Genomic DNA, 19,432 nt, shown 5'->3' with positions numbered 1-19,432 from the left:
TAACTAGTACATTTATGAATTAGTTGGTATACTTCAAGTTGTAGTAGCCCGTAGTGTCAGGGCGAGGGGGATGAAAGACCTGTGGAGGGATCATGGAATGATAACTTTGCTGCAGAGAAGGATCTGTGAAGACTGAAATTACAAATGGTGAGAGAATAAAGAATTGCAGTAATGCTATGAGTTGTAAAGCTAGATATGATGTAAATATAGGCATTATTTAGGTTGAGAAGGGTGTAGTATGGAGGCTTGTGTATTTGCAGAAAATATTTCCAAATTGCAGAACAAAATTTTGACATTCTGCATTATTGCAGAACACTGGAAAAAAGTATTTCGACCACTGATTAAAGTAATATAACTAGGGATCGACCGATATGTTTTTTTTTCAGGACCGATACCGATTATTATGGAATTGGGATGCCGATAACCGATATGTGCAACCGATAAATGTAAACATTATAATTCACATGAAATTAAACATAGCTCACACTGACACAGACCTTCATATCCATGAAATGTATGTTTAATTGTAAAATTGAACATGAAATTTTGTGCAGTGAGATGCCAGCAGCATTTGTACAATAAAGTCAAACATTAGTTAGAATAAAATGAGAAATAAAATAATAATAAAATAAATATTCACCAATAAAAAAATAAATCACTCCCTACTATATTACAGCTCACCATTTTCAGTGGAAAATAAATGAAAATACACTCTGGATTCTTTTACACTAAGAACTAAGACAGACTTACCAACTTCAAGTAGTTTTTAAATAACAAACCAAGTGTAGGGAGCTGCCTGCAGCATTTTTTAAAAAGTAAAATCAAACATGCAGTAAAGTAGGCTATCACTCCCTATTAGGAGCGGCTGCTCCTTTAAGAGTATATCGCTTTCCGAATCAGAAGCGCTAGCGAGGAGAATCACTTGCGCAAGAATTATAAATACTAGTCGCACCTGGCTTGTTTAAATGTTCAAATAGCGCTTTATAAAGTTACCTAACATGTACAAGTGCAATGCGCTTTTTGAGCACGAGTCACGTCATGAAGTTTACTCATCACCATAACAAATAGCCAGTAGGCTTGCGCTAGCCTACAGAGCACAAACGCTACGTTTTATTTCGTCTTCCCTTGACCACCTCTCTGTATGGCTGTCATTCTACTGTTCGAGTAGAACTACTGACACATTCACAACGTTTCCAGACGGGATTTAAAAATGACTGCAGCCTACGTTATGCTATTTCAGCGAGACTAGTTGGTTGTAGGCTAATTCAAGTGCTTCCTTCCGTAAGCTAAGTTTACCTGGCTACACAGATGCAAATGGACAATTTTAACGAGTAGTAGATGAAGAATGTAAACATATGTTGTGCTTTTGCAACTTGTGTGTTTGTGAATTATTGCGGCAAAAGCAGCGTGCCCTTACCTTGATACGGGCGCCTTGAAACAGTTCAGAGTGTTTAGCTGAGCGTGTCGATTGGCTATATCTCTTGTGCCAAACAAATCAGATGTTGTGGTGGGCGGGACCGTGTTCTTGAACTCGGAGAGGCGAGTGCAGGAAAGGACGTGCAGTGACAGTCGCGTTAGGAACGAAATGGCTGCAAAAAGGAATGTTATCGGATTATCGGTGGAAATTATGGCCGATACCGATAACCCTAAAAATGCAGAATATCGGCCAGGCCGATTATCGGTCGACCCCTAAATATAACGTTCAGAGTTTTTTATTCCTTACTCATCAGTTTTGTGAAACACTGTTTTCCCTTTAACTTGAGCCACAACTTTAAACTGATCTTTTGTCTTCATTTTGCAAACCTGATTCTTGTAAACCGTAAGTTGTCTGCAATCACGATATGTGTTTTCACCACAGGCCTACAGTGCTAAATCCAAAACCTTTGAAGACCCACCAAACCATGCTCGCTCTGTTGTAAACAAGGGCAAAGGAAAAGGAAAGGGAAAAGGTATAAATGTGTAGATTTCACTTTTGAGTTGCATATAATTCTCTACATTGTACATAGAAATTTAGTGTTGCTCCTTTTTTTTTTAATCATTTAGGTAAAGGGAAAGGAAAAGCTGCTTCACAGGATGTCCAAGAGCAGGAGACTCCAGAGCTCAGAGTCCATAAACTGCGCACGCTGGATGTTTTCTCTGGTTGCGGTGGTCTGTCTGAAGGCTTCCACCAGGCAGGTGAGTGTGTGTCAAATGCAGTTCTTTCCATACATGCACCTCCTGCTTCCCTTTCAAAAAATTAGCTGCATATATGCATTCGTTTGGTTCTAGGTATCTGTGAGACCCACTGGGCCATCGAGATGTGGGATCCTGCTGCACAGGCCTTCAGGCTAAATAACCCAGGCACCACAGTGTTCACAGAGGACTGTAACGTTCTGCTGAAGCTGGTGATGTCTGGAGAGAAGACCAACTCCCTTGGCCAGAAACTCCCACAGAAGGGTGATGTGGAGATGCTGTGTGGAGGGCCACCATGCCAAGGCTTCAGTGGAATGAACCGCTTCAACTCGCGCACTTACTCCAAGTTTAAGAACTCCCTTGTAGTCTCTTATCTGAGGTCAGTATAAATGTTCACTGGTTATTAGTGCGAGATTGTCTGTCTGAAAATGTTCTATGACTTGAAGGCCTTAAGTCAGAGATGCCTACTAGTACGGATTGGCCGTATTTTGTACGGAAAAGTTACGTGAATACGATGTTACGGCAAACGGTGTTATTCTGTACGGAATTATTATAAAGTCTTAAATTCCAGTGAGTTGTTTTTAAATGTCCAAGCGACTTTTTCAATCCATGCGCGATTCACGGCTAGGCTATTTATTTTTACGACAACCACACAATGCTGTGTGTGACATGCGCAGATTCCACACATTTGTTCGCGCTATTTTCGATACGGTAGAATGGCCGTGCATTACACCCAGTCAAAAGGGCAATGGATACGCGCACTGCAAACTGTGTAGAACTGACATTAACATCACTCATGGTGGTCGCGATGACTGCACGCGGCATGTCAACTACAAAAAAAAAAAGTGGAGTATGCTGAAATGGCGAGTCAGGTGGAAAGTAAATCTGGGGGTATCCAGCAGTTTTTTACGAAATCTGTGGATGAAAAGACATGGAACGTGACACGTGCTGAAGCGGTGATGGTTGACCTATGCTTGGAGTTGAACTTGCCAATTAGTGCCATGAAATGTGAGTTAAACTTATTCAGTTTCTTTTTACGTCTGATTTTTATTCACTGAAATATCAAACACTGGCTGTACTTCTTTAATTCAAAGTCTTTTCAGTGTTGCAAGTGCAAATGTCCATGTAGTATGATCAAAAACAGAATTTTATGATTAGTGCTGTTGGGATTGTGGCAAAAAATTGATCATTCCACCGTTTTAAATACAATTATAAATGTCATTTTATTCACTGTCTCTTCTGAAGCATTATGCTGAAGTATTTATATATTGGGACATTAAGATAACAATGTTGGACTCTCTTTGGCATGAAGTAAGAATTTTTTTTTTTTTTTATTAGAATCTGTTAACAGGTAGAACATTTTGCCAGGCAATATAATATAATACTTTTGAGGAGTTAGATTCAATACCAATGATTGGTAGTCAACCGTAATGTCTGCAAACAGGGAACACTATTGTATTTATAAAAATGTGATCTATTGTATGCTCTAGAAATTTGTTGAGTGGAAATTCAGTTGAGATGGCTGCTCGCGTTTTGTTTATTCAATTCGCACAAAACGGTTCTTTTTAATAATTTAAATGTTAAACATATTGGCATATACACCTCTTTATAATGGAAATGCACATAAATTAATGTTACTGAAAGTCATTCCAAAATGCTGAAAAATGTTTTCAAGAATACTGAAATTCAAAATTTGGGGTAGGCATCTCTGCCTTAAGTATTTACGGTTTTAATTTGCCGTCTTAGGCTCTTTTTAATCTGGTGGAGATTTTTTTTGGCGATTTAAAAACTTGCATGAGACTTTGAGGTCATGAGGTAGGGCACTTGTTAATCTTTATCAAATGCCAACATCTGTGGTTTACACCGCGTTCCAAATTATTATGCAAATCGGATTTAAGTGTCTCAAAGATTTAATTTTTTTGTTTTTCAATTAAACTCATGGATGGTATTGTGTCTCAGGGCTCTTTGGATCACTGAAATCAATCTCGGGTACCTGTGATAATTAGTTTGCCAGGTGAGCCCAATTAAAGGAAAACTATTTTAAGAAGGACGTTCCACATTATTAAGCAAGCCGCAGGTTTCAAGCAATATGGGAAAGAAAAAGGATCTCTCTGCTGCCGAAAAGCGTCAAATAGTGCAATGCCTTGGACAAGGTATGAAAACATCTAGATGTTTCACGAAAACTTAAGCGTGATCATCATGCTGTGAAGAGATTTGTGGCTGATTCAGATTCATGCAGATAAAGGCATAATGAGGGAGGTTTCTGCAAGACAAATTCATCGGCTTAAGAGAGTAGCTGCTAAAATGCCATTACAAAGCAGCAAACAGGTATTTGAAGCTGCTGGTGCCTCTGGAGTCCTGCGAACCTCGAGGTGTAGGATCCTCCAGAGGCTTGCAGTTGTGCATAAACCTACTATTCGGCCACCCCTAACCAATGCTCATAAGCAGAAACCGTTGCAGTGGGCCCAGAAATACATGAAGACTAATTTTCAAACAGTCTTGTTTACTGATGAGTGCCGTGCAACCCTGGATGGTCCAGATGGATGGAATAGTGGATGGCCACCATGTCACAACAAGGCTGCGACATCAGCAAGGAGGTAGCGGAGTTATGTTTTGGGCCGGAATCATGGGGAGAGAGCTGGTAGGCCCCTTTAGGGTCCCTGAAGGTGTGAAAAATGACCCTCGGCAAAGTATAGAGTTTCTGACTGACCACTTTTTCCCATGGTACAAAAAAGAACCATGCCTTCCATAGCAAAATCTTCTTCATGCATGACCATGCACCATCTCATGCTGCAAAGAATACCTCTGTGTCATTGGCTGCTATGGGCATAAAAGGAGAGAAACTCATGGTGTAGCCCCCATCCTCCCCTGACCTCAACTTTTATTGAGAACCTTTGGAGTATCTTCAAGCAAAAGACGTATGAGGGTGGGAGGCAGTTCACAGCAGCTCTGGGAGGCTATTCTGACATCCTGCAAAGAAATGCAAGCAGAAACTCACTCCAAAAACTCAAGTTCAATGGATGTGAGAGTTGTGAAGGTGATATCAAAGAAGGGGTCTTGTGTTAACATGTAACTTGGCCTGTTAAAGGAATACGCCACCCCCAAGTGAAATTGAGTCAGTCCCTAGAGTTGGATGAGCGAGCCAAAGCATTTTGTAGCCGACCCAGCCATTGTCCTGATCTGGAAACGTCCCGGTTAGCTTTAGCTTAGCATAGTCGCTGTAATCCGGCGTGTCCAGCTAGCATTGTCGTTGCAAAAGTGAATCAAATAACTCAAGATTTTTTTATAATTATTTCTCATGACCTGTACATTCACATCGAGTACACATCAATGCAAATTAACATGAAGGGATTTACTAGACCAATTTATATCTGGAACTATTTTCGGCCACAGCACAGGCAAAGCACCGCTGTAGGCGCAAAGACACCACGCAGCACCTGAAAACCCTGGTAACACTGGTGTATTGACGGAAGTTGTGGTGCTGCGTGGCGTCTTTGTGCCTGCAGCGGTGCTTTGCCTGTGCTGTGGCTGAAAATAGTTCCAGATATAAATTGGTCTAGTAAATCCCTTCGTGTTAATTTGCATTGATGTGTACTCGATGTGAATGTACAGGTCATGAGAAATAATTATAAAAAAATCTTGAGTTATTTGATTCACTTTTGCAACGACAATGCTAGCTGGACACGCCGGATTACAGCGACTAAGCTAAAGCTAACCAGGACGTTTCCAGATCAGGACAATGGCTGGGTCGGCTACAAAACGCTTTGGCTCACTCATCCAACTCTAGGGACTGACTCAATTTCACTTGGGGGTGGCGTATTCCTTTAAGATGGTTTTTGATTGAAATAGTTTTTGATTTCAGTAAATATGACCACCTAATGCTGCAAATTCAACAAATGACCATTTTCAGTTCTTTACAGCCTATAAAACGTTTTGAAACTCTGTGCATAATTTGGAACAGTGCATTTGAGGTTTTTTTGGGTTTTTTTTTTTTTTTTTTCACCTTTATTATTGGATAGGACAGTGTAGAGACAGGAAATGAGCGGGAGAGAGAGACTGGGAGGGATCATTGGGAGGTTTGTTCAATAAAATTCAATTTACATTCTTAATGGTTGACGACTTAAATTATACTGACTGTCATTTGCATTGACCATTTAGGAAAATCAGAGAAAAATATCATTTGCATAATAATTTGGAACGCGATGTAGTGGTAGCACTTCTGATTTTTCACTACCTGTTTTTGTCAGACCAGACAAAACTAAAATTCACTGCTTGAGATGGGTTCAATGCAGAGAGAATTTCACTGTGCTGTAGTGTATAGGTGACAAGGGCTTCTAAAAATCTAATCAGAAATGTTCTGCAACCATGTGGATTCTTATTATTTATAAAATACTGGGGGGGGGATACTGGTTTATCCCTGTCTGTACCTCCGTCTGTCCGAAATGCCCTTTTTCTCCAGAACCACAAATCGTAGCCACGTGGTACCAAACTTCAGCTTGGGGTTCTATACTGTGTATACCGTTTTCAGGTCTGTTGCACATCAACTTTTTACCGACTGAATGTATTTACAAAACACACAGGGTGGATTTTGATGCTATTTCAAAATGACTGTTTACCAGGATGCTATTTGAAATCCCTGGGGAGAACACTGCTCGTTAATTATTTGTTGAAGTCAACATTCATAATAAGAAGCCTTTATTTGTCACATAAACACCCAGAGCAGTGGGCAGCCATACTGCAGCGCCCGGGGAGCAGTTAGGGGTTGGGTACCTTGCCCAAGGGCACTTCAGCCCAAGGCCGCCCCATGTTAACCGAATTGCACGTCTTTGGACTGTGGGGGAAACCAGAGCACCCGGAGGAAACCCACACAGAGACAGGGAGAACGTGCAAACTCCACAAAGGCCCCCCGTTGGCCACTGGGCTCGAACCCAGAACCTTCTTGCTGTGAGGCGACAGTGCTAACCACTACACCACCATGCCGCCCGAGTGTCCTATTCCTTCGATTGCTTGCATTCTGATGTAAGCAAGATTGGGGGGGGATACGCAAGTGAGTAGTAGCTCACAGTTGATCTTGTTTAAAGTGGCAATAAACTCCACAAATCAACAGACTTCACTTTTATGAAGTGTAAATCTTACTCTGTTAAATGATGCATACAGTACTGACATTTGTCATGGCAACAAATTCTTGCCATCTAAAAACGTCACTTTTCTCAGTGAAGAAAAAAAAACAAAAGCGGATCACACACAAATACAAGGAATTTTTTTTTTTTTTTTCCTTTATCCAAAAAAAAAGACTGAGTGAGTAGTTGGCAATGTTTTATAAGCAGCAAAAGACTCCCAGAAGCTGTGTGTGTTCTGCTTCAGTGACCGGGCTTATTTTTACAGCCTGCTTGACACGCTGGCCTCTTCAGAGTTGTTTACGACAATTTAGAAGTAATTTCTCCACCAGGTCTCAGCCACGGAGTCATGTGGCTTGTAAGTGAGGTCACAATCTCTGATTCTCTTGTGTAATTTGTACTCGGCGCAATGTTTGAACCTGGGAGAATGTGAGATGGCAGCGACCAGGGCCATTGTTTGTTTTTCTTTTAAAATAAAATCTACATTATTCAGGTACAAATATGAACAAGGGAACACCCAAACATGTCTCGTGGATATTATTGGTCAGTATAAAGGAGTTTATTTAATTTTTTTTTTTTTTGTGCATTATTTGATTTTCAATAGCAGTCATGTTGGACTTGTGCCACACTGTTTTCTTGCTGTCTGCTTGGCATCCATCTGAAAAATTTAGCGTCTTGCGCCAACATTCCTTAGGACCTCTTTCTCTGCCTGCAAAAATTTTTTCTTTTTGGCAATGTTGACCCCTCCTGTATCGTCTTTTCAGTTACTGTGACTACTACAGGCCGAAGTTCTTCCTGTTGGAAAACGTCAGAAACTTTGTGTCCTTTAAGCGCTCCATGGTCTTGAAACTCACTCTGCGTTGCCTGGTGCGAATGGGCTACCAGTGCACGTTTGGTGTACTCCAAGTAAGTGTTTCTGGTACTGATTAAAGATCTAGCCTAACTAAAACAGTGATCCATGGTGATTTTACTATTCCTGTCCTTTTCAGGCAGGACAGTATGGGGTGGCCCAGACACGGCGCAGGGCAATTATACTGGCTGCTGCTCCGGGTGAGAAACTCCCACACTACCCAGAACCACTGCACGTGTTTGCTCCAAGGGCATGCTCCCTCAGTGTAGTGGTTGATGACAAAAAATACGTCTCCAACGTGACCAGGTAACTATGTCTGCTACTAATTTTTTTTTTTTCTTTCTCCCCCCTCTTTTTAGTCAGATGTTTTGTGTACTAATGTTTTTCTTCCTCAGAGGGAATGGCGGTATCTATCGAACAATCACAGTCCGGGACACCATGTCTGACCTCCCAGAGGTTCGTAACGGAGCCTCTGCTCTGGAGATTTCCTACAATGGCGAGCCACAATCCTGGTTCCAGAGACACATTCGGGGTGCACAGTACCAGCCCATTCTCAGAGACCATATCTGCAAGGTTAGATTCTTATTATGGCACGTTATCTTCCACAGTTGGAGAACGCCTGGATATTGAGGTATTTCACCTGACGTCACAGGGTCACGTGACGCCCCGGTGTCCACCATTTTGGATGGCAAGCTAGCTAATGTCAACAACAGTAGCTAGTATGTTACTGTAGCAATATTTACGTTCAGTCATTTGGATGACTGTTAAAACCTTTCAGTCTCAAGTTTTTCCTTTACTGGATTTACTAGTTTACTGAGCTAGCGCGCGCTGGCTCCCGGCTTGGCCGGCGAGCGCGCGCTGGCTCCCGGCTTGGCCGGCGAGCGCGCGCTGGCTCCCGGCTTGGCCGGCGAGCGCGCGCTGGCTCCCGGCTTGGCCGGCGAGCGCGCGCTGGCTCCCGGCTTGGCCGGCGAGCGCGCGCTGGCTCCCGGCTTGGCCGAGCGTGCTAGCTCAGTAAACTAGTAAATCCAGTAAAGGAAAAACTTGAGACTGAAAGGTTTTAACAGTCATCCAAATGACTGAACGTAAATATTGCTACAGTAACATACCAGCTAATGTCAACAACATCGTAGCTAGTGCTAACAGCTAGTTGCTAATACACTGCTACAACTACACCGACCCTAATAATACAGTTCTTAGTCATTGCCTGGTAACAGCAAATTTATAACGGGCCATGTCTCAACAGACTAAGAAGTTATTTCAATGACATTTAATAACATTTTGTTTATCCTGAGGACCGAAAGTAAATGAAAATGTGAACAAACCTTAGCTGTAATCAGATGGCGACCACCGGCTCCAGGGACGACCCGCTGATGTAGGCATGTTACCCAGCCTGACACAAAATATTTGTAGGCATCCAAACTCTTATACGCTTTCAGATCAATACCTGTGTATGGCGATGGGTTTTTAACGACATAGGTATACAGATCATGTGGGCCGAAGTCAGGTAAAGACGAGGGCTTCGTGTACTTCCGTACGTCAGTGAACAATCCTGGTGGAAGCAGGTAAACGTCGTTCTCTAAGCCTGCTAACCTCAATTTTTGCAAATACCTCTCCCTCTGCTCGCCCTGTAAATGCCCTACGTCGCTGGATAGTGAAGGTGTTTTCTGCATCTCGCTCCTTTTTCTTTTATGTTTTTCGTTTGTCGCCTTCCTCGCATTCAAACTGATTCGAGCCGTGCCGTCCAAAATGGCAGCATCACATGACTTGGTCACGTGAGTGAAATACCTCAATACATAAAGGTTACTTTACTTTAAGAACTGTGCATGCAAATTCAAAAGGGTCACTTTCTATAGATAAAATGAAGCCTTTAAAACCCTGCAACTAACTAGATATTTACTATATTCAGGGATGAGTTTTCCGCTTTTTGGCAGATTTCCGCTTTTTCTGAGTAAAAATAAACCTTTTTATATTATGCCAAATCCGTGTGTCCCCCCCCCCCCATTTACTGAGGGGGGGTTGGGGTATGTTCCTTCGTGATACTCAAGCATAATTCATTCCTACGACGATGTTACATGTTTACATTTTCGCCATCTTTAGTCTCGCTAAGTCTCGTGGTAGAATACGCGTTATCTACAATGTAATTGGCCAAAACATCGATAGCGAGAGCATGATAGCCAATCATAACGGTTCTTACAAAAGAGAGGACTGACGAGCTTTTGTCTTTGGCCAAAAAGTTGAAGTCGAAATGATCAAATGAGAAGTGACTGTGAACTATAAATAATTGTATAAAGTGTACATAGACATTATCCCATAAACTTAGCATTCATTTGATTTAATACATTGAACATGTATATGATAGTCAGTAAATCTGAATTAATGCTGACAGTTTTGAAGACTTAAATATTTCAAAAGGGGGCGGCACGGTGGTGTAGTGGTTAGCGCTGTCGCCTCACAGCAAGAAGGTCCGGGTTCGAGCCCCGTGGCCGGCGAGGGCCTTTCTGTGTGGAGTTTGCATGTTCTCCCCGTGTCCGCGTGGGTTTCCTCCGGGTGCTCCGGTTTCCCCCACAGTCCAAAGACATGCAGGTTAGGTTAACTGGTGACTCTAAATTGAGCGTAGGTGTGAATGTGAATGGTTCTGTGTCTATGTGTCAGCCCTGTGATGACCTGGCGACTTGTCCAGGGTGTACCCCACCTTTCACCCGTAGTCAGCTGGGATAGGCTCCAGCTTGCCTGCGACCCTGTAGAACAGGATAAAGCGGCTAGAGGTAATGAGATGAGAAGTTTAATGTGAATTTAGTTTGTCATTTTTGTTGATCATGAATTATAACCATACCCTTGAATGTAGAATGTGATTTTTATTTTGAATTTAAACAATACTCCTATTGATTTGAAACATATTTTCATGTAAATGTATAAAAAGTACTTTTTTTTTAATCTACTACAGCTCAGATTGCAGGAAAAGTGGTTGGTTTGTAAGGCCTTATTTTTCAAAACTTTCCTGGGGGGGTCTCTCTCCCACACACACACACCCCGTTGGCTTCAGGCGCCTTTGGTGCCCTCGCATACCTTGTTTTCTGCCTTTTTTTTTTTTAATGACACCCCACTCTCATCCCTGTCTATTGCTCCAAACAGACACACCCTTCTGAAACAGTTTGTAAAAACCTGCACTACTATAATTTTAAGGGTTTTCTGTTCTCTGAGAGGAAAATCCTGTCTAACAGTTGGATAGAAAATGTTTCAAATCAATTGGCATAGAAAACTGGCATGTTTTGAAGTAGTTGGATTGTTTCCTCTTGGCTTCATCATAGCTGTAGTTGGTTCAGCTTCAGTATTGTTTGGCTTTAGGGTCTTGCCCACTACTAATCCCTGTGCCTTGCTTCTACAAAAAGGTTTGATTAATCCTACAGTATGCTTCTTGACCCCACAGGACATGAGTGCCCTGGTGGAAGCACGTATGCGTCACATCCCCCTGGCACCAGGCTCTGACTGGAGAGACCTGCCCAACTTGGAGGTGCGGTTACGGGATGGAACCACAACAAAGAAGCTTCGGTACACGCACCCTGACAAGAAAAATGGCCGCAGTGGCACTGGTGCGCTGAGAGGAGTGTGTACTTGTGCTGGAGGTGCGTTGTCCTTTTTCTCACTCCCCACACAGAAATGCCTACGGAAACTGCTTATTCACGAGCTTTTTTTTTTTTTTTTTCTTTCCTGTTAGGTAAACCATGTGACCCAGCAGACAGGCAGTTCAACACGCTAATCCCGTGGTGTTTACCTCACACGGGTAATCGTCATAACCACTGGGCCGGACTGTACGGCAGACTGGAGTGGGACGGCTTCTTTAGCACCACCGTTACCAACCCTGAGCCCATGGGCAAGCAGGTACAGCTCTCTACACTACACTAGAAAATCCTGTATCTAAGTAAAAGAGGAAAAACAGTTCAATGCTTGCATTTGAATCATTTCGATATCATGTGTACTGATATTGCATCATTGTGCTACTCAGCACTTCTGGCAAATGTAAAGCAACTTTTCTAAATTTAAAAGAATTCAGCGGTGTGATTTCTTCAGTATGTGCAGGGCAGTGCACACTTAAATTCACTTTTGCATGATGGTCTAGAAATAAACGTGCAGGAGAGTAGTGTTGGGGAATTTAGTAGTTTGTTCCTGATGTTGGCTGCTTTAGGGAAACTCGTACATGTCTTGAAATGCCTCCATGTCCTCCTCAAGGTGGTTTGTACTCTACAAAAAGAGTTGACCAGAGCATGAGTGAGTGATTGGTGGCAATCTAATTTTTGATTGTTGTAGTAGTCTTTGAAACTTCATGCTTGGGGGGGGGGGGGGGATAAATGCATATACCATGCAATTGAAATATCGGAGCAATCTAGTTGTGAAAGAACACTCCACATTGTTCATATGATTTTTGATTTGTAGAATCATTCATCACATACTTGTACAGTGGGTGTATTTTTAACAATTATTCCACAAAATCAAGTCCTACATGAGCCGATAGCCGACGGGGCCCGTGTCGCGGAGTTGGCTATAAGCCACGTACGACGAGACTGAGTGGAATAGTTTTATTATATCCACGTTCACTGGATTTTGAGAAACGGAGCACTTTTTGCAAATTCAATAAACCTTATACAAAACGTCCGACAAAATCGTTTACGCTTAGGCGGCCTTCTTAGGTGGTGTTTACATTAGTCCGTATCGTTTTCGTTGCGGATGCACTGTCCGTGCACATTAAAACGCCGGAAAACGACTCCACAGGCGGAACAGTTTGAATCCGCCAGGGCCCACGTATTCAACCCAGTACGTATCTGATCCGGTGCTGTGTAAACATTGAGGAACGAGGATACGCAGTGCTGAGCTCTAGCTGACGTCGTCATTGGACAACGTCACTGTGACCTCCACCTTCCTGATTCGCTGGCGTTGGTCATGCCACATTGGTCATGTGAAATGAGCAATACAGGAAGTGTGTTGGTTACCGTAGCACTAAATAGTCTTGTTGTAATCGCAAAAAACGGCCGTTCTGCGAGGTGAAGAGTGTACCGAACACTGTTAGATCCTTCTAGCATAAACACGAAGGCCATACACGGTGTAAAAAAGGCGTCATTGTAGTACCAGTACCGCCGATAACAGACTGGCATACTTCATTTTTTTTACAACGACATCCTTCCACTTGCAAGTGGTGAGTGACTTGCGCATGCCCGATATGCACTGGGATCATGTGACGTGCCGTCTAATTAGTCATGTGATTAGCGTATCCGTGTATTGGCGTTGCTGTGTGCACGGGGAACGGTTTTGTTGCGGGCACAGAAATTTTGTGTATGCGAATCGTTTTAAAAACGTTAATCTGATGATCCGCCGATTCGAAATAATGTAAACAGGGCCTTAACCTATTGATGGCTGCACAAATTTACTTTAGTGGGGTTTTTTTGTTAGGAAGTGCTGTTGTGCTGAGGTACAGAACAGTATTAGATATTTTATTTAATTCTTCCTTGGACATTTCAGTTCTGTAATTTTCAAACTTCTTTGAGCGTTTGAATCAGTCTAAAAAAATATATATATTTTTATGCTTAAAGATGAAGAATGTAAACAAACTAGCCAAATGATGGGAGCAATTTGTGAAAAATGCTGTAGTTTTTTGAGTTAATTTTTTTTTTTTTTTTCTTTCATCCCTGGTTGCTTCAGCAGCACGCTCTATTTTTGCTTTTCTCCCTTCACGGTATATGAGCTGATAGCCAAGTAGTGTGAATGTGGATAGAATAAAAGGCATTTGTTTTGGATTAAACTGCTCTTCAGTTTAATCTTTTATACACAAACACATGGATCATAACTGGTAGAATTGTTAGGAACCGGCCTCTGTATTGATTTTGTCATGTCCTGCAGAGTAATGTGTTTTCCCCTTTCCTCCCCTCCCCCCAGGGACGTGTGCTGCATCCAGAGCAGCACCGTGTGGTCAGCGTTAGAGAATGTGCTCGCTCGCAAGGTTTCCCCGATACGTACCGCTTCTTTGGCAACATCCTGGACAAACACAGACAGGTATTCTGACTTTTTTTTTTTTCCCCCCCTTCCTTCAATGAAAATTTATCAACGTGTTGTTCACGATACTAGCTGAATATTCAAGTGCACATTATCTTTTTACTATAGTGTATAGACTGTGCTGCATGCAGTGTCCATAAGATACTGTGGTGTATAATTTTTATCAAATTTGTTCCCATACTTCAGTTGCAGAGATATGATTCTTTTAAATATTATGCACACTATATACCTTGTACTTCTGTATATTTTTGTCATTTTGCTCATCCCCCACCTTACCTCTACTTTTATTTCAACTGATTTTTGCTTTTTGAATTCAAGCCTAAAAATTTCACCCACTTTTTTTTTTTTTTTTTTTTAAATATATACTTCGTGAAAAATCCAAATCGCCTCTCTTTTGGCTTTTGCTAGGTTGGAAATGCAGTGCCTCCACCTCTTTCCAAAGCCATTGGACTTGAAATCAAGAAATGCGTTCAGGAGAAACTGAAGAACGGGACAGGTTTGTTGTTGATGCTCAGATCGCAAAGATCCATAACTACTTGTGAATTAGAATAGCGTTTAATTCCTGATTTTCTTTTCAGAGCCTGTGAAACAGGAGAAGATGGAGGTGTGTGAGTAACGCTCCTCTGAATACTTTTAATTCCACATGGAGGTGGAATTTTTTTTTTTTTCCCCCCCCTTCCTCACCTCCCACTTTTTCAGCTCATTCCTTTAACCCATGTGCTGGTGTCGAGCCTGGCCACTCACTTGGCCTCTCTATGGACATGCTGTCTGTGCAGTGCCATTTAAAAGTGATGTTTTATTCATTTTCTAAATGTAATTTTAATCGTATTTGCAATCTCCACTCTGAGATGGTGGAATAAATTCTATGTAGTTTTTATATGTTGTAATATTTCGAATAAAGCTCTTATCAACTGGATGTCATGTTGTGTAAAATGAATTGTTGCATGTTAAACTCATGCTACATCTATTTCAGTACCATCTTGTTCCTCCTTGTTTCAGTGATTTAGCAATAAAATGTTCTGTACTACATTGAACAGCATCTGGTAATGACTGAAGACTAGTTTGTCCCTAAGCAGGTGTGGATGAGTGTTGCTGAAGTCAGTGCTTGATGTTATTCACTGGAACACCTGCGCTCTTGTTCATGCAGTCGGATACGGGTCAAGAGCAAATATCGGAATGGGGGAGACGAGGTGATCTTTTGTCTAGTTTTTCTGTTAACCACAGTTGTAAAGAGTGGCTGAGTTAAGATAATCGTCCTGTGCACTTGAAAGAGCCTGGTCTTTCTCTTTTTAACAAGGTGTTTTCCACTTGCTGAGTTGGACATCTTTTTGTTCTTTTGCACATTTCTGTGTTTGTCCAAGAGACTGTTGTGCAGCCAGATCCCAGGAGATTGATTGATAGAACTCTCTCACACACGCACCAGCCTGTCTGGCACTAACAACCATGCCGTTGTCATTGATCAACACTCCTGGATACTTTGATATGAACATTAATTGATGTGTTTGTTGTGCTGTTCCCACACGGTTTGGAGAAGTGAATATCAAGTATAATTAGATTTGCCTGGATACACACAAGCTCTAGATTAAGACTCCATAAGACTACTTATTTAAACAGTAAGCTTTGTGTATATTCCATTCATTATCTATAACCATTAGAGCCCATCCCAGCTGACTATGGGCGAGAGGCGGGGTCCACCCTGGACAAGTCACCAGGTCATCACAGGGCTGACACATAACCATTCACACTCTCAGTGAAGTTAGAGCCCCTAATTAGTCTAATATATGCATGTCTTTTGGACTGTAGGGGAACCTGGAGGTAACCCACAGATACCCCTTTTCCACCAAATCAGTTCCAGGGCTGGTTCGGAGCTGGTGCTGGTTCACAACTTGTTCAACTTACGAGCCAGCTGAGAACCAGCTTGCTTTTCCATCGCTTGCGGTGCTAAGGGAAGACATGTCATTATGTCGCTGTATACATCAGTTACATCGTTGTATACGTCATTTACGTTGCTACGTTTGCATAAACCTTGGCACGAATATCGAAGCAAAAATGCGGAAGCAGCAGTAGCAATAATAATAATAATGGATGACTTCGTTTGTACAGCTGCTGCTTCTCGTCGCTTAAAAATGGCGATCTTTCGCGGTCTTATTGTTGTTGGTCTTAACAACTCCGCCCCCCTGCTGACGTAAGCGGTGCTTTCCTCTGGCCCAGCAGAGAGTTGGTGCTAGCCTGGAACTGGTTTTTCTGGCCCCAGAGCCAGTTCTTTGTCAGTGGAAACAGAAAACCCGGTTCCAAACTAAGCACTGGCCCCGAACCAGCCCTGGAACTGATTTGGTGGAAAAGGGGCAGGACAGGGGGAGAACATGCAAACTCCACACTGACAGGCCCTCATTGGCTGTCAGAACCTTCTTGCTGTGAGGTGACAGTGCTGCCTTATCTCATCTCCTTATCTCTAGCTGCTTTATCCTGTTCTACAGGGTCGCAGGCAAGCTGGAGCCTATCCCAGCTGACTACACCCTGGACAAGTCGCCAGGTTATCACAGGGCTGACACAGACAACCATTCACACCTACGGTCAATTTAGAGTCACCAGTTAACCTAACCTGCATGTCTTTGGACTGTGGGGGAAACCGGAGCACCCGGAGGAAACCCACGTGGACACGGGGAGAACATGCAAACTCCGCACAGAAAGGCCCTCGCCGGCCACGGGGCTCGAACCCAGACCTTCTTGCTGTGAGGCAACAGCGCTAACCACTACACGTTATAAAGCTATTAAATATAAGTAGCAAGTGTCCTGTATTTATAAAAGAATGACTACTGGGTTAAACCTGAGTGTGTTACAGCAGCGTTTGAAATTGATCTGAGAGAGAATTTTTTAAAATATTTTAAAACATGAGGTTCGTAAATAGTTAATTTTAGTATAAAAATACAGTAATTGTAGAAAATTGGACTCAATCACCTTGACTGAGATTGCAAAATCATGGCCAATTGCCTCGTCACTGTCAGCACGGAGTAACTGCAAGAAAATGCTGTTCCTAAAAGCACTAAAGATGCAACGAGTTTAGTGTAAAACTATTCAAAGATAAAAGTATAATTGTTTTTGTTTTGAAATAAAGTATCTTACGTGACAAGCTTATGTGTGCCTTTACATTTTCATGCTGCTTTGAGTTTGCAAAATGTTCATTAATACAAATTTATACTTTTTAAAAATGACCTTTTGTACTAAATTACCTGGCGCAGTCAATAACCAATTTATTCACTGACGGCAAAGAGAATAAAGTATTAAATTTGCTGAATAGAATTAATCTTTGTATTTTTAGTGTAAGTTGGGAGACATCCAAGTTTCCATTATGGTAGGGGGAAGGTTATAAAAATGCAGCTCTCATTACCAAGAAACAGGAAAGTACAAAGACCTCTGTCCGAAGGCTCCTTCCATAAGAGATTTGTAAAATGTTAAATATCTCTCCTTCAACTATGCATTATTCTTTGTTAAAATAACACGTGTTTTACGTGTCTATTCAAGCCCCTCTGAGTGAGTTACTACAGCAGTAACAAAACATAACATGCACGCTCCTGTTTAGGTCTTTCCATAAACCACTTTACCGCAACCCTGTTAAAGGTCTTGGTACCGCATTTGGTTTATCACCCCAAACTGGCAGGGGTGGGTGGAGATGTAGTCATACTGAGAATTAAGAACCTTCTGTGCCTGTCTAAGTTTGGTTGCAGTTTCATTTCCTTTAACCCTACCCCATAACCACAACTCACTGCTGCAAAAGAGTCACACTTACAGCCACAAGAGAGAGAGAGTGCCTCATGTACAACAATGCTTCTGAAAACGTTTAAGATGTCTGTGAAGAATCTGTCATCCAGGTACATAGTAATCTGTGGTTGGTCGAAGAGAACAACTGGACTTGCTTGAAGACTCTTGAAAACGTTTCGCCTCTCATCCGAAAGGCTTCCTCAGTTCTGTCTGACTAATAGGGAGCATCAAGTATTTATCCTCATGTGGATCATCATAGAATCAGAATGCCAGTGGCTGACAAAAGATGTCATAGACACCCACCTCTCTTACGCCCCTTTTCCACCAAAGCAGTTCCAGGGCTGGTTCGGGGCCAGTGCTTAGTTTGGAACCGGGTTTTCTGTTTCCACTGACAAAGAACTGGCTCTGGGGCCAGAGAAACCAGTTCCAGGCTAGCACCAACTCTCTGCTGGGCCAGAGGAAAGAACCGCTTACGTCAGTGGGGGGGGGGGGAGTTGTTAAGACCAACAACAATAAGACCGCGAAAGATCGCCATTTTTAAGCGACGAGAAGCAGCAGCTGTACAAACGCGAAGTCCTCCATTATTATTATTATTATTATTGCTGCTGCTTCTTCCGTGTTTTTGCTTTGATATTCGTGCCAAGGTTTATGCAAACGTAGTGACGCAACGACGTGGCTCCCCTTAGCACCGTGAGCTATGGAAAAGCAAACTGGTTCTCAGCTGGCTCGCAAGTTGAACGAGTTGTGAACCAGCACTGGAACTGATTTGGTGGAAAAGGGGTAACTGGCAGACATCTTAAGGGGTGTTCACACGGCAACTTTTACTCCGGTGTAGCACCGGGGCTGCCCTGGTAGAGCGTTCACACGGTACAAAGTTATACCGGTGTAGCCCCTGAAAGCTGCTTAAACCGGTGCAAATCTAACCCTGCTCGGGAGGTGGTTTAAGAAATTTACTCCGGAGTAAATGCTAGTTTGCGGGGCAGCACCGATATAAAATGGGACGTCTGAACGCTACAGGGGTAGACTCGCTACGCGTGAGGAGAGTTGATTACATACGGGCATTGCATAACTTGCATCCTGGTATTTTGCACTTCCAAAATGGCGAATATCAACAACAACAGAACTGCGTGTCTTCCAGTGTTGCCAGATTTGGCGGTTTTAAGTGCATTTTGACGGATTTGAACATATTTTGGGCTGGAAAACGTCAGCAATATCTGGCAACACTGGTGTCTTCTTCCACGTTGTTTTCCCGGCGCTTGGTGATGCCATGACAACCGGGAAAAAGAAGTACAGTTTCACGCATGCGCATATTTCATTTCCGCATTATTACTATCGGAAATGATAGTAATAACGATAGGAAATGATAGTAATAAAAGGAAATATCAAAACTTTATTACTATCAAAGGAAATGATAGTAAAAGTTTTTGCTACTATAACACGGTCGCAGAAACTGCCGTGTGACCGCAAGTGGGGCTGCACCGGTGCTAACACG

At 42.5% G+C, this 19,432-nt stretch overlaps 1 protein-coding gene across 1 annotated transcript in view; it reads left to right on the top strand.

The window, feature by feature from the left end:
* The window catches only part of dnmt1 (DNA (cytosine-5-)-methyltransferase 1), a 35,814-nt gene extending 20,599 nt beyond the window's left edge, over positions 1-15,215 (top strand). The window contains exons 24-34 of the mRNA XM_060942591.1: positions 1,859-1,949; positions 2,044-2,175; positions 2,269-2,551; positions 8,054-8,195; positions 8,279-8,445; positions 8,535-8,712; positions 11,567-11,762; positions 11,855-12,018; positions 14,065-14,181; positions 14,590-14,677; positions 14,760-15,215. Coding sequence (XP_060798574.1) covers positions 1,859-1,949; positions 2,044-2,175; positions 2,269-2,551; positions 8,054-8,195; positions 8,279-8,445; positions 8,535-8,712; positions 11,567-11,762; positions 11,855-12,018; positions 14,065-14,181; positions 14,590-14,677; positions 14,760-14,797 — 1,596 coding nt within the window. The 3' untranslated portion in view covers positions 14,798-15,215. The remainder of the gene's footprint in view (positions 1-1,858; positions 1,950-2,043; positions 2,176-2,268; positions 2,552-8,053; positions 8,196-8,278; positions 8,446-8,534; positions 8,713-11,566; positions 11,763-11,854; positions 12,019-14,064; positions 14,182-14,589; positions 14,678-14,759) is intronic.
* The last annotated feature ends 4,217 nt before the right edge of the window (positions 15,216-19,432 follow it).

The sequence above is a fragment of the Neoarius graeffei genome, chromosome 16, assembly GCF_027579695.1.
Source record: "Neoarius graeffei isolate fNeoGra1 chromosome 16, fNeoGra1.pri, whole genome shotgun sequence".
Taxonomy (NCBI): domain Eukaryota; kingdom Metazoa; phylum Chordata; class Actinopteri; order Siluriformes; family Ariidae; genus Neoarius; species Neoarius graeffei.
The sequence above is the reverse complement of the archived record's forward strand: the minus strand, read 5'-3'. Positions and strand labels throughout refer to the sequence as shown.